Below are 10,905 nucleotides of genomic sequence, written 5' to 3'. Positions count from 1 at the left end.
CTTTTACGCTTATATTTAATTGTAGTTTATCATGTTGTTTTTTGTTAAATAATTTAATGAATGAGACATACACATTTGAAATGTGGAGAAGTGGTGGGTCCGATGTTTAAACCCAACGTTTGCATAGTATTTTTTTACAACTATCAACTAAGTTGTCCCCAAGAGCTTAGCTCACTTTTTTTTTTTGAAGGAAGAGCTTAGCTCACTATATGCAGGGGCCGGTGTTCGAACCCCGGACACCCCACTTATTCACCTTTAAGGTGAATTTCTCTAGTTGCTAGACTCCTTGACAAAAAAAAAACAACTATCAACTAAGTTGTGCTTACATGATTATATTTTATCATATCTTAATAGTATAATATTTAGAAAAAAAAAACACAATCCACTTTTCAACAAAATGATAAAACATGAAGTGATGTACATCAAAGAGCATATCTACAATTTTACGATTTAACTTTAAATCGTAAAATTTAACTTGTTTTATTATTAACTTTAAATAAAAAAATCAAATTTTATTATTTAGAGTAAAATTTTGTTATTGTTAATTTTTTTTTTATATATAATATTTTTAGTTGTTTATTAATATATTTTTTCCCTTAAAAATAATAAATAATATATTTTTTAAAATTTATAAAAGAGAGTACTAGTAAAACAATAGTCACCCCATGGACCCACCAGAGCAGTGATACATCATACTCCAAAGACAAAACAAACGGAATTCCTCACCTTCCATGCTTCCCACACGGCCATGGGTATTCAGAACAAATAAAGTAGACTACCAAAATGTGACCCATACCTATACTCTATTTTGATTCAAATTTCATGCACTGGTTACCATAAATCGGTCCCATAAAAACTCCCTATAACATTTTCAAATTTTGGATCTTTGTTCGTTTATGTAAACATAAACATCGTGTTTGTGACTTTGTGTTGGTACAATTACAAATTAGAGACACCGGCTCAATATAAAACAAAAAATAATAATGATATAAAACCACCTCTTTGCGCTCTCCGTTTTGTTCCCTTCTTCTCAATTCCAAGAATAGTCACCTTCCTATTCACAACACACAAAAAACACTCCCATTAAAAATAAGCACTATAGTCAAACATCAATAATATTCTTGACAAATAAAAAACATAAATAATATTCTTTATGTTATAAAATGACCGATCTAGTTGACTGTTTAGATATGTCAATCTAATATAAAAAACACAAAGACAAACACGTGAGTACTCATATTTTTGCTATTAACAATAATAATAATTACTCATGAGCTTAACTCAGTTGGTAGACGGCAATGCATAATATATGCAAGGGTTCGAGGTTCAAACCCGATAAAAAAAAAAAAAATTAATAATAATAGTAATAATAAAAAGTATATATAAATAAAAGAAAAGAAATTGAAATTTGGCGTTTAAAAATGAACTCATTCTCACACTCTGAGAGGACAGAGAGCAGTCAGAAGAAGTCTCTATGGTCATAGGCTTCATTTCAATTATTCGGGTCAGATTCGGGGCTCCACAAAATAAACCGGTTTATGACTTCACCCACTTCACTGACACAGTATTAACAATCAGATAGATAGATAGATAAATTGAGTGTTAACTCGTTACGAATCATTCATGACGGTGACGATGATGATGATGGAAGAAGATGAAGAAACTGAAATACCACACGTTTTCATAGCTCATGAAATTGATCTTGAATACGAATTCGACGCTGCACGTTTCTTTGATTTCACTAAACCCGAATCTTCTTCTGAAGCTCTTCAAGCTGAACTTTGGTTTCAAAATGCTCCTACTTACCCTCCTTCTCGTTAGTCTTCATCTTTTTCTTCATTTCTTTCATTATTATTCATTTTTTTAATTATTTTATTTTATTTTTTGAAATGTTGTTTTTTTGTTTCAGCTTTTGTGACAAAGTTAGCGGTGAGAGAGGAATTTGACTATGACGATGTTGAATGTACGGAAAATGTGGTTGATGATGTTAAACAACATGGTCCTACTGTTCCTTCTGAGATGGAAATTTCCGACACTGTTAATGGTAACTTGTTTCTTTCTTCTCTTCAAATTACTCTATTATCCTACAATCTTACTCACATTATCATTTTAATCTTTGCTTTCACACCCAGAGGGCCCATCCGTTTGACTTGACTTATTTTTGAGCTTATGCAAAACAATGTTACCCAAATAAATAAGCTTTTATGTATTATTCATAAGTATCTCAATATAGTTTATGAAAAAACATAATTTTCGTTAGTGGGAACTTATAAATTAACATAAAAGTTTATTTATTTGCATAATCTATTTTTCATAAACTGGTCCAAACAGGCCCATAATTGATTATGGAGGTGTAAATTTGAGAGCTGGGAGGTGTAGAGTTTCTTTTGTCATGTTTGGTTCCTCTCGAGTAAAATTGATTCCAACTAGAAGCTAGGATTTCTAGTTTTTGAGTCTAAACATGATTTTTACACTGAAATTGATGCGTGGATCAAGATATAAAAGAGGAAATACCTAGTTTGGTCCTTGAAATTGAAGGAATATATCTAATGAGTACTCCACATTATCAATATTTCGAAATGATGATTAAAATTGCAATATTGTAGGAATGTATCTTGATCTGCTATCAAATGCATCTATGACATCATTCACTTAATTTTAAATGTATTACCAACGTTACCAACTTAATGTCTTTATAGTCCCTGCAAATGTCACCGGAGGAATGGGCTTGCTTAGTATCTTGGGATTTCAGGGGTCATATTAGATAATTGATTATGTGGGGACTAGATTCATACTGTCCAACAATTTCAGAGACTGAATTGGATATATATATATATATATATATATATATATATATATATATATATATATATATATATATATATATAATGACTTATTATATCATTGTTTGTGTAATGCACCTTTTTTTGTTAGTGTTTAAGAACTAGAAGGAGATTGGAAATCGTTTTTTTTTCCCTTTTCCCATGGGTCTGGTAGGGTCCCTGTGTTGGTGCTTTAGTCATGTGATTAATCATATGGAATGTGTATTGAGGTGTTTCCATGCTGTTTTTACTAATAAAATGTACCTGCTTTGGATCTGCATAAGTGTTAGCCTAATGTTTTAATTATTCACCGTCATTCGTAAATAACTGCAAGAGTAATTTTGTTCTCAGTATAAACGCCAATTCAGCTGGAAGAAATAACTGGTTGTAATTGGTCCAAATGAACAAAAATACTGAGGCAGTAAATTGGGGAAGTTTGTTCTGTAATGGGCTTATATCCTAAAACAGTTGTCTTAACATTTGATGATTTCAGAAACACTTTCCGCATTATTTTAGGGTTTAGTTAGAACGGCTACGACTCTTTGCTTGTTGACGGTGCCTTCTACTTTATAATTGTTAGATTTGAAAGCATTTGGTTAAAAGATCTCATGGCTGGGATTTTATATGATGATGGTACAAGGCTACTGCAATTACCTATGTGTAATAAGTATGACACGATGATCTTTGTTCTAACAAGAGGACGGTAGATTTGTTTAGCGTCTTAGCATCTTCCAATCCTTATGTGAATCCAACCATCAATTTGTTAGTTTCACAACTACAACTTCAGCACCATCAATACCGTTCTGTAAACTCAATTTACAGTTGAAGGTTCTCATATTGCATTTGTTTCTCATACCATGGTAATTTTTTATATGAACCGAAGTTCCATGACATTGTGGACTGACTCTCCCAAAAGTTCAAGATTGGAAGAATGTATCAGTCCACTTTATGCTCTGTTGAAATGTGATTTGGTTATGAATTATTTTCGACTCAAGGATCAAATTTATAACTATGTCAAAAACTAGTTTTCCCAAATGCTTAAGGTGTTAATGTAGACGCATCGCATAACCATGTTTTAGACTCTACTTTTGTTATTTCTATCATTATGTGTTTGCTATTCTCTAGCTTTCTCTCTCCACACACACACACACAGACATGTCACTATACTTTTTCCTATACCTCAGCTTGTATATTTTCCCTTTTTCATGACATCTATTTCTCTCTTTTCTAGGACATACACGTGGCAGCAAAGCAACTGGTAACAGTTTGAATTCTAATTTTAAACCTGCCGTGCCAAAGAGTTCATCATTAATGAAACCTACAGCTACTCAACGGGCTGGGCAAATTCGTCCAGCTAAAAATGTTGGTTCAAGGTGATTATTGGAACAACTTATCCTTTCTTCATAGTTAAATAGACATGATTTTTTTGCAGCCCATGGGGTGGGGTGTATGTGGTAGCAGAGTGCGCTGTAAATTGCTATTCCTTTTGAAATGTTTCATGTTAATAATGCACTCTCCTACAGTGTCTTTTTTTTCTCAACCGGGTGTATCAATTTAAGTGCCTGGCAACTTGGGTGTGCATTTTATTCTTTATTCTTTTTGAAGTCATATTTTTTTTTTAGCAAGTATTACATTTGTTCCTTTACCTTCCTGGTGCTTTAAAAACCCGCATAATGTTATGTCATCAACTCTTCAATTCTCAGATTTCGGAAGCCACTAACTCAGAATGAAATGAATTTATCTACGTCCTCTGGAGTAGAAAGCCAAGCTGCGAAACGGCAAAAACTAGAGGGTGGTCATTTGCGCAAGGTCTGTAAATTTTTATATTCTCCCTCCTCAAAATTTATAATCATTGAAGAAACTGCGTTTATATTTGTTAGTTTGCGGTTTAGATTAGAGATTGATCATAAAGTTGAGTGTTAAATGCAGTAAAATTTTGTGCATTTCTTTGTAAGTTCCAAATAACGCCCAACATCCTGTAACATTTAGGGATGGTTGTGGGATTGGTTATAATGGGTTTTGTTTATTCCTCACATGCCCCTAATTTTTTATTGGACTAATTCTCTAGACCTAAACCAGAGCATAGACTCGAAAAAAATGGATGATGCAGACGTCTATGGTTTGTTTGGATGAGAAAAGAAAGTGGAAGGAAAGAAGTAAGAGAAAAGATAGTGAAAAGAATGAAAGTGAATAGAAAATGAATGGAAAGTGAGATGATATTTTAGTTGTTTGGTATTAATGAAAGTGGAAAGAAATTGAAAGGAAAGATAGTGTATTTAGTAAATGACATGAATATACCTACATTAAAATAGAATATTTATATATATTGGACTATTGGTGGTATATTGCTAAAGAAAATAAACAGATATTGTATCTACAAAATACAATAACAATATAAAACTGGAACAATGAAGGCCATGTAGTGATTAACACAATTAATTTGAGAATCCAGAGCACTTGAACTAAAAATTAGGCATCAAATGCAGGGACTGCATCGACGCATCGTCATTTTATTTGAAATTTCTTGGTTTCCTACTTTCCGTCCAATCTCAGAGGAAGGGTTTTTTGGCGTGGGACCCACTGAAATGAAACTTTCTTTCCTCTCTGACACACCAACCAAACAGTGGAAACCCAATTTTCAAGAAATTTTCCATCCTTCATACTTTCCGTCCATTCACTTTCTCTAGATCCAAACGATGCACAAATGAAGATTGAACGGGGTTGATCTGAAATATATGCTAAATAATATCATCACATTTACATAGCAGTGGTCAAAGAATCAAGTTCATACTTTCCGCCTTTATTGCGGTCCGCCCCTAGTCGCCTAAATTGCGGCCTTTGGTTTGCCTTCATTGCAGCCTCCAACACCTTCATTGTGTTGGCTTTGAGGGGGTGGATTTAGTCCCACATCGGATAGATAGGACTCTTGAGAAGAGTTTATAAAGAGGTGGCACTCCTCACCTTACAAGCTGGTTTTGTAAGGATGAGTTAGGCCCCAAATTTCAACACCCTCTATTCTATTCTAAATAATCATTGTATTTCCAAGATTAGGACATTACCAAGAGGCAAAACGGCACTATATCACTTTTAGGACATTACCAAGAGGCAAAACGGCACTATATCACTGTAAAAAAAGGACATTACCAAGAGGCAAAACAGCACTATATCACTGTAAAAAAGTGTGATTTTAGAAGTAGAAGATTGGACTCATTTTAGGACATTACCAAGATTAGGACATTACCAAGAGGCAAAACGGCACTATATCACTTTTAGGACATTACCAAGAGGCAAAACGGCACTATATCACTGTAAAAAAGTGTGATTTTAGAAGTAGAAGATTGGACTCAAAAACTTACATTGAAAGCTATCAGAAAAAACTTACATTGAAAGCTATCAATATCTCACACACATATTCACACACATATATGGGTTAGGCTAGGTAATACGAAGGTTGGCCCAAAGTCATCTTTTGTCAATATTGGTTCATTGAATAAGACCCAATAGTTAGAACAAGTTATTTCTCGCCAGCCTGATCAGAATAGTCTGGGTCATTTGGGCTGGCAAGATGGGTTGTGTTGTTCTCATACCAAAATACATGAGTGGCATTATATTCTAGCTTCCCATGTTTAATCGGGCTTAGATAATATTTTATCGTATTTATTTTGGACGGGATTTGAAATTCTTACCATCTTCTCTATGACAGGTTACTGATGCGAAGCAGCAAACTAATTTTGTGCACAAGAAACCTATGCGGGTATGAATCCTAATGCATATTTCTTAAATCCTGCCTAGGCAAAATTGCCAAGTACTCTATTCGTATGAAATAAAAAATGTATTATTTATGTTGTCCTAATACGGGACTATTGTTGAGTGGAAATTTTTCAATGATTAAGGGGTCCTCTATCGAATACCAAAACATCAAATGGGAATACCCAGACTGATTCCTATCTTGTAAAGGGTCTTGTTTTTTAAAAGGTGTGAAAGAGATTTGCCTGATCCACTTCATACATTCGCCTGTTTCAGGCTGTAAATGTTGAGCAAAACTCTGCTTGTTCCAAGCTGAAGCTTACTATTCCCAGAGAGCCTGACCTAAAAACAGCACACAGAGCACAAAGGATAAGGTTTGTGGTTTTGGATGAGTAGCATTTCATGAAATTTTGATGATAAATTTTCCTCGAGATAATAGAAATTAGACAATGAGAAATATTTGTGCTCAACAGACCCAAAATTGTTGGAGAAGCAGAGCACATGACAGTGGCTGCCCCCAGGTTCAAAGCTCGCCCATTAAATAGGAGGGTTAGTACATGCTGTAGATATAATTGCTATAATCTGGTTAACTTTGATGCATAATTGCCATCATCTTCTCTAATTATGTTCATATTCTAGATTCTCGATGCTCCTTCCTTGCCGCTTCCCAAAAGGAGCACTCCACGCTTGCCAGAATTTCGAGTAAGAATAGAGTTTTTTTTTCTTTCTTTCTTTCTATCCTCTCATCTATATCATAATTTCATTATTATAAAAAGGAGAAGAACCGAGATAGCTATTAATCAGGAAAACAGTTTTTTTCAGCATTAAAAATATTGAAGCTCAATGTTTTCTATGTCAACTTCTCAGGAATTTCACTTGAAGACTTCGGAGAGGGCCATACAACACACATCTGCTACCTCAGCTTCACATCACTGCAATGATTCTGATAAGGTCAATTTAGTTGATACAATTTTAACCACATGCATGTCATTCATGTTCTTATATCTAGTTGAAGTTTATATAGGAGAAACATTTATTACTTTTTTATGATGTATTTGCATATTATGTTTATTTTCTTGTTACATGATAGATATGAATGGCCTTTTAGAAACCAAGTTCTCTTGTTGCAGGGTTGGGACCAGCATACTTCTGTTGAACATAGAATCAAGGATGCCAGAAGGTAACAGATGCCATCATGAAAGCTCATTGTAACTTTGACAATTCACAAAACTATGGTGCTAATACAGAATTCTATCTTTCTATAGGCCTACTGCCATGGGTGCCCCAAAGCATGATGGATTGGGTTTTAATCATATTTTTAAAGCTCAGCCTCTTAATAAGGTAATGAGTCATCGTTTATAAATTTTGGCAAAGATAACGTGGAGTAAACTATGCATTTGAATAAAATTTCAAATGATGGATGAGTTATAATTTTAAATTTCTTATTTTAACCATGTTTTCTCCATTTAAATTTGTTTATACAATCTTAGACTTCAATGATAAATGTAACAAAACTTGAATTGATAATTTAATGTCTTTATCATGAAACATTGATTATTATTTCATTCTTTTAGTTTAACATTCAGTCTTAGACCTATTATTGTCAAACTGTTATATTCTAGAACAGTATTCTGATGGAGACTTGGTATTATGGGGGTCCAAGCCCCACATCAAGTAGTGTGAGATGTTCGATAGAGTATTAAAAAGACTTGGTTCTACCTCCTGAGAGCTATCTTTTAAGGAAGGGTTCCCCAACTGTTTGGATACTTGTCAATTGGTATCCGTGCATGGTTGTTGGTGGCTCAAAAGGGGCTACCTATGAAGGGGATGACCAAAAAGACTTTGTGAAGTGTCGTAGAGTGCAAATATTGTTTTTATCATTGCACATATACCAGTTTTTGCTTTTAGTTTGGTCCTTACCCTCAACATTCATTAAGAAAATGCTAGCAGGACTAACAAATGTCCATATATACACCACATGAAAGATTAGTGAAGCCACATAACATCTAAGTTGGCTGATGGCATGGCATGGCATTAGGGTTTCTTCTTCTTTGCACAATTCAAGGATCACAAACAAACGAGATTTTTCCATCGACTAAAAGCAAAAATTGGTATACATGCACAGATGAAAAAGACACTTGAGCCTTAGTTTTATCTCTCATTCCCCTGTTGTTTATTGATTTGCTATATTTAACTCCAAAATGTTTGAATGCAGATACTATCTAATAAAGAGCATGCTGGTGTTTTACATACCAACAAGGAAACAACAGATCAAATGGTGAGGCATACTTTTATCATAGGTTTTATCATCCTATTATATTTTTTCCAGATAGAAAATTGTTTTACTGTCCTATTATATTTTTGGCTTAATAGCTGTTTTAACCCCCTAACTTTCCCAAAGTTGCGATTTTGGCCCCCTAAGAAAAAAAACTACAAAACCGCCCCCTAAGTTTTGCACCTGTGGCAGTTTTGGCCCCCAAGGCCAATTTTGACTCGGTCTACGCTGACGTGGCACCCTAAGTGAGGTGCCACGTGTTATTTTTTTTGGCCTTGGGGGGCCAAAACTGCTACAGTTGCAAAACTTAGGGGGCGGTTTTGTAGTTTTTTTTCTTAGGGGGCCAAAATCGCAACTTCGCGAAAGTTAAGAGGCGAAAACTGCTATTAAGCCTATATTTTTTCTGATATAAAATTTTATTAATCATATTGCTACAATTCATACAGGAATTTAATTCACACACTGAAAAGGGGATTCAGCATAACCTTCCTATTGAACTATTTAGCAAGGTGAACTTTTCTTTTATTTAGCTACCTTTTTTTCTTGACGCAATTTCTTGAACAAATTCTAGTGCCACATAGGGCAGATTTTGTGTTTTTGCATCATAACGATAACGATACACAACTTCCACTATTCTCAATCATTCTACTTTCTTGGATGTTAGTTGTCTCTGACATCTGAAGGCCAGCCAAATAATGGATCTCATTTCAAACTGCCTCAACAATCCAGGATGTGCAGAAAGGTTTACCCTCTATAATTTTGAATTACATGTAATTCTCTTTGGATTATTTTCCATTTCTCTTAGCATTGTATTGAGTCATTTGTTTCTTAGGGCAAGGATTCAAAAGAAAATATATTAAATTCTTTTCGTCCAGATCAAGAGGTAAATTATTAAGTATAGCAGTGTCTGAATCTGAAGAGCATGAATTTTGCTGAGCCCTAATCTTCTGTCTATTCTTTTCATATTTTTGTTCTTTGCAAAATATATTTCTATTCTTTAGTGCTACACCAAGTATGATAAATTTGATCATCTAGCTGATCCAAATCATGTAGGAGAAGACTTTCACTTTTGGGACAAAGCAAATTCATCATGGGAATGGTGGTTGCCACAGTCTGTTAAGTGGAAGGAGGTATTTACCACTGATTCTACTTTTCGTGTTTAATTAACACATTTGATTGTTCATGCCCCCTTGCAAAAAGAACAAGGTTTCCTTTTATATTCCGCTTTCTAACTGAAATGATCCAGGAGCTTGGGAATTCGGTGACAATGAGAGGGCAATGTGCAACCAGCTTTGGTATGGGCATCTGACTTGAAGTTTTGCTGCTGATGTATGTGTAGATTGATGGTACATAGTTGAACCTGACAGACGGCTAACTCTTTTCTGATGAGAGATGGTTCTTAGTTCTTACTGTAAAAAGAATCTTAGAAAGTTTTAGAAATTAACATGTCAAGGTGCATAGCTTGTATTTGACTGATACTGATCATAGCTTCACAATGATTAAATCAATTGAGAAAGTAAATCATTAAAGGCAAGAGTTGCATTGTTCTTAAGATTATCTTTTGTTTTTAAAGTAATTTATTTGATAAAAAAAGAAGGAAATTTAGGGGGGTGTATTAGATTAGGATTTTGAAGGACAATTTTTGCTTAAAAAAGTCTCAAAGATTTTAAAAGATTTTGTAGGATTTTAATGACTTTCATGATTTTAAAAGACAATCAGGATTTTCAATTTGGATTTTAATGGATTACATCATAAGATTTTAAAGGATTTTATGGATTTGTATAGATTTCAAAAGATTTTATGAATTTTATGGACTCATTGAAAAGAAATGATTACAACACACTCTCTATCATAATATTTTGAATACATACTCTTATTTTTTATTTTATTTTTATGAGAGATAGAGAGAGGGGGAAGAGAGGAGAGAGAGAGAGAGAGAGAGAGAGAGAGAGAGGGAGAAGAGAGAGAGGGGAGAAAAGAGAGGAGAAGGGAGAAGAGAGAGAGAGAGAGAGAGAGACGAAGAGAGAAGGGAGAAAAGAGAGGAGAGAGGGAAGGGAGAAG

The 10,905-nt window shown here is 34.2% G+C and overlaps 1 protein-coding gene across 3 annotated transcripts; it reads left to right on the top strand.

Annotated features, from left to right (window-relative positions):
- Positions 1-1,448: 1,448 nt before the first annotated feature.
- Positions 1,449-10,378, top strand: LOC146901500 (protein TPX2-like). 3 transcript variants are annotated; one of them, XM_085735452.1, is made up of 17 exons: positions 1,449-1,816; positions 1,910-2,044; positions 4,054-4,195; positions 4,526-4,631; positions 6,526-6,576; positions 6,846-6,943; positions 7,043-7,118; positions 7,209-7,271; positions 7,437-7,520; positions 7,700-7,749; positions 7,835-7,910; positions 8,785-8,847; positions 9,291-9,353; positions 9,509-9,586; positions 9,677-9,727; positions 9,898-9,974; positions 10,091-10,378. In XM_085735452.1, the coding sequence occupies exons 1-17, from the start codon at positions 1,624-1,626 to the stop codon at positions 10,107-10,109; spliced, it is 1,425 nt and encodes a 474-aa protein (XP_085591578.1). In that variant the 5' UTR covers positions 1,449-1,623; the 3' UTR covers positions 10,110-10,378. The 3 variants fall into 3 exon arrangements, 2 of the variants coding, with proteins under 2 accessions (XP_085591578.1, XP_085591581.1); XR_015022686.1 differs by lacking the exon at positions 9,677-9,727 and having other exon boundaries at positions 9,509-9,614; XM_085735455.1 differs by lacking the exon at positions 9,677-9,727.
- Positions 10,379-10,905: the final 527 nt, after the last annotated feature.

The sequence above is a fragment of the Medicago sativa genome, chromosome 8 (assembly GCF_051527215.1).
Source record: "Medicago sativa cultivar Bolivia chromosome 8, Bolivia_mono, whole genome shotgun sequence".
NCBI lineage: Eukaryota > Viridiplantae > Streptophyta > Magnoliopsida > Fabales > Fabaceae > Medicago > Medicago sativa.
This window is presented reverse-complemented; position numbering and strand designations above follow the sequence as displayed.

Excerpts from the sequence above, each read along its gene's own strand:
- LOC146901500 (XM_085735452.1), top strand. The coding sequence starts at position 1,624 with ATGACGGTGACGATGATGATGATGGAAGAAGATGAAGAAACTGAAATA. Across the intron at positions 7,272-7,436 it reads CACGCTTGCCAGAATTTCGA|GAATTTCACTTGAAGACTTC; the intron begins GTAAGAATAGAG and ends TCAACTTCTCAG. Across the intron at positions 8,848-9,290 it reads AGGAAACAACAGATCAAATG|GAATTTAATTCACACACTGA; the intron begins GTGAGGCATACT and ends CAATTCATACAG.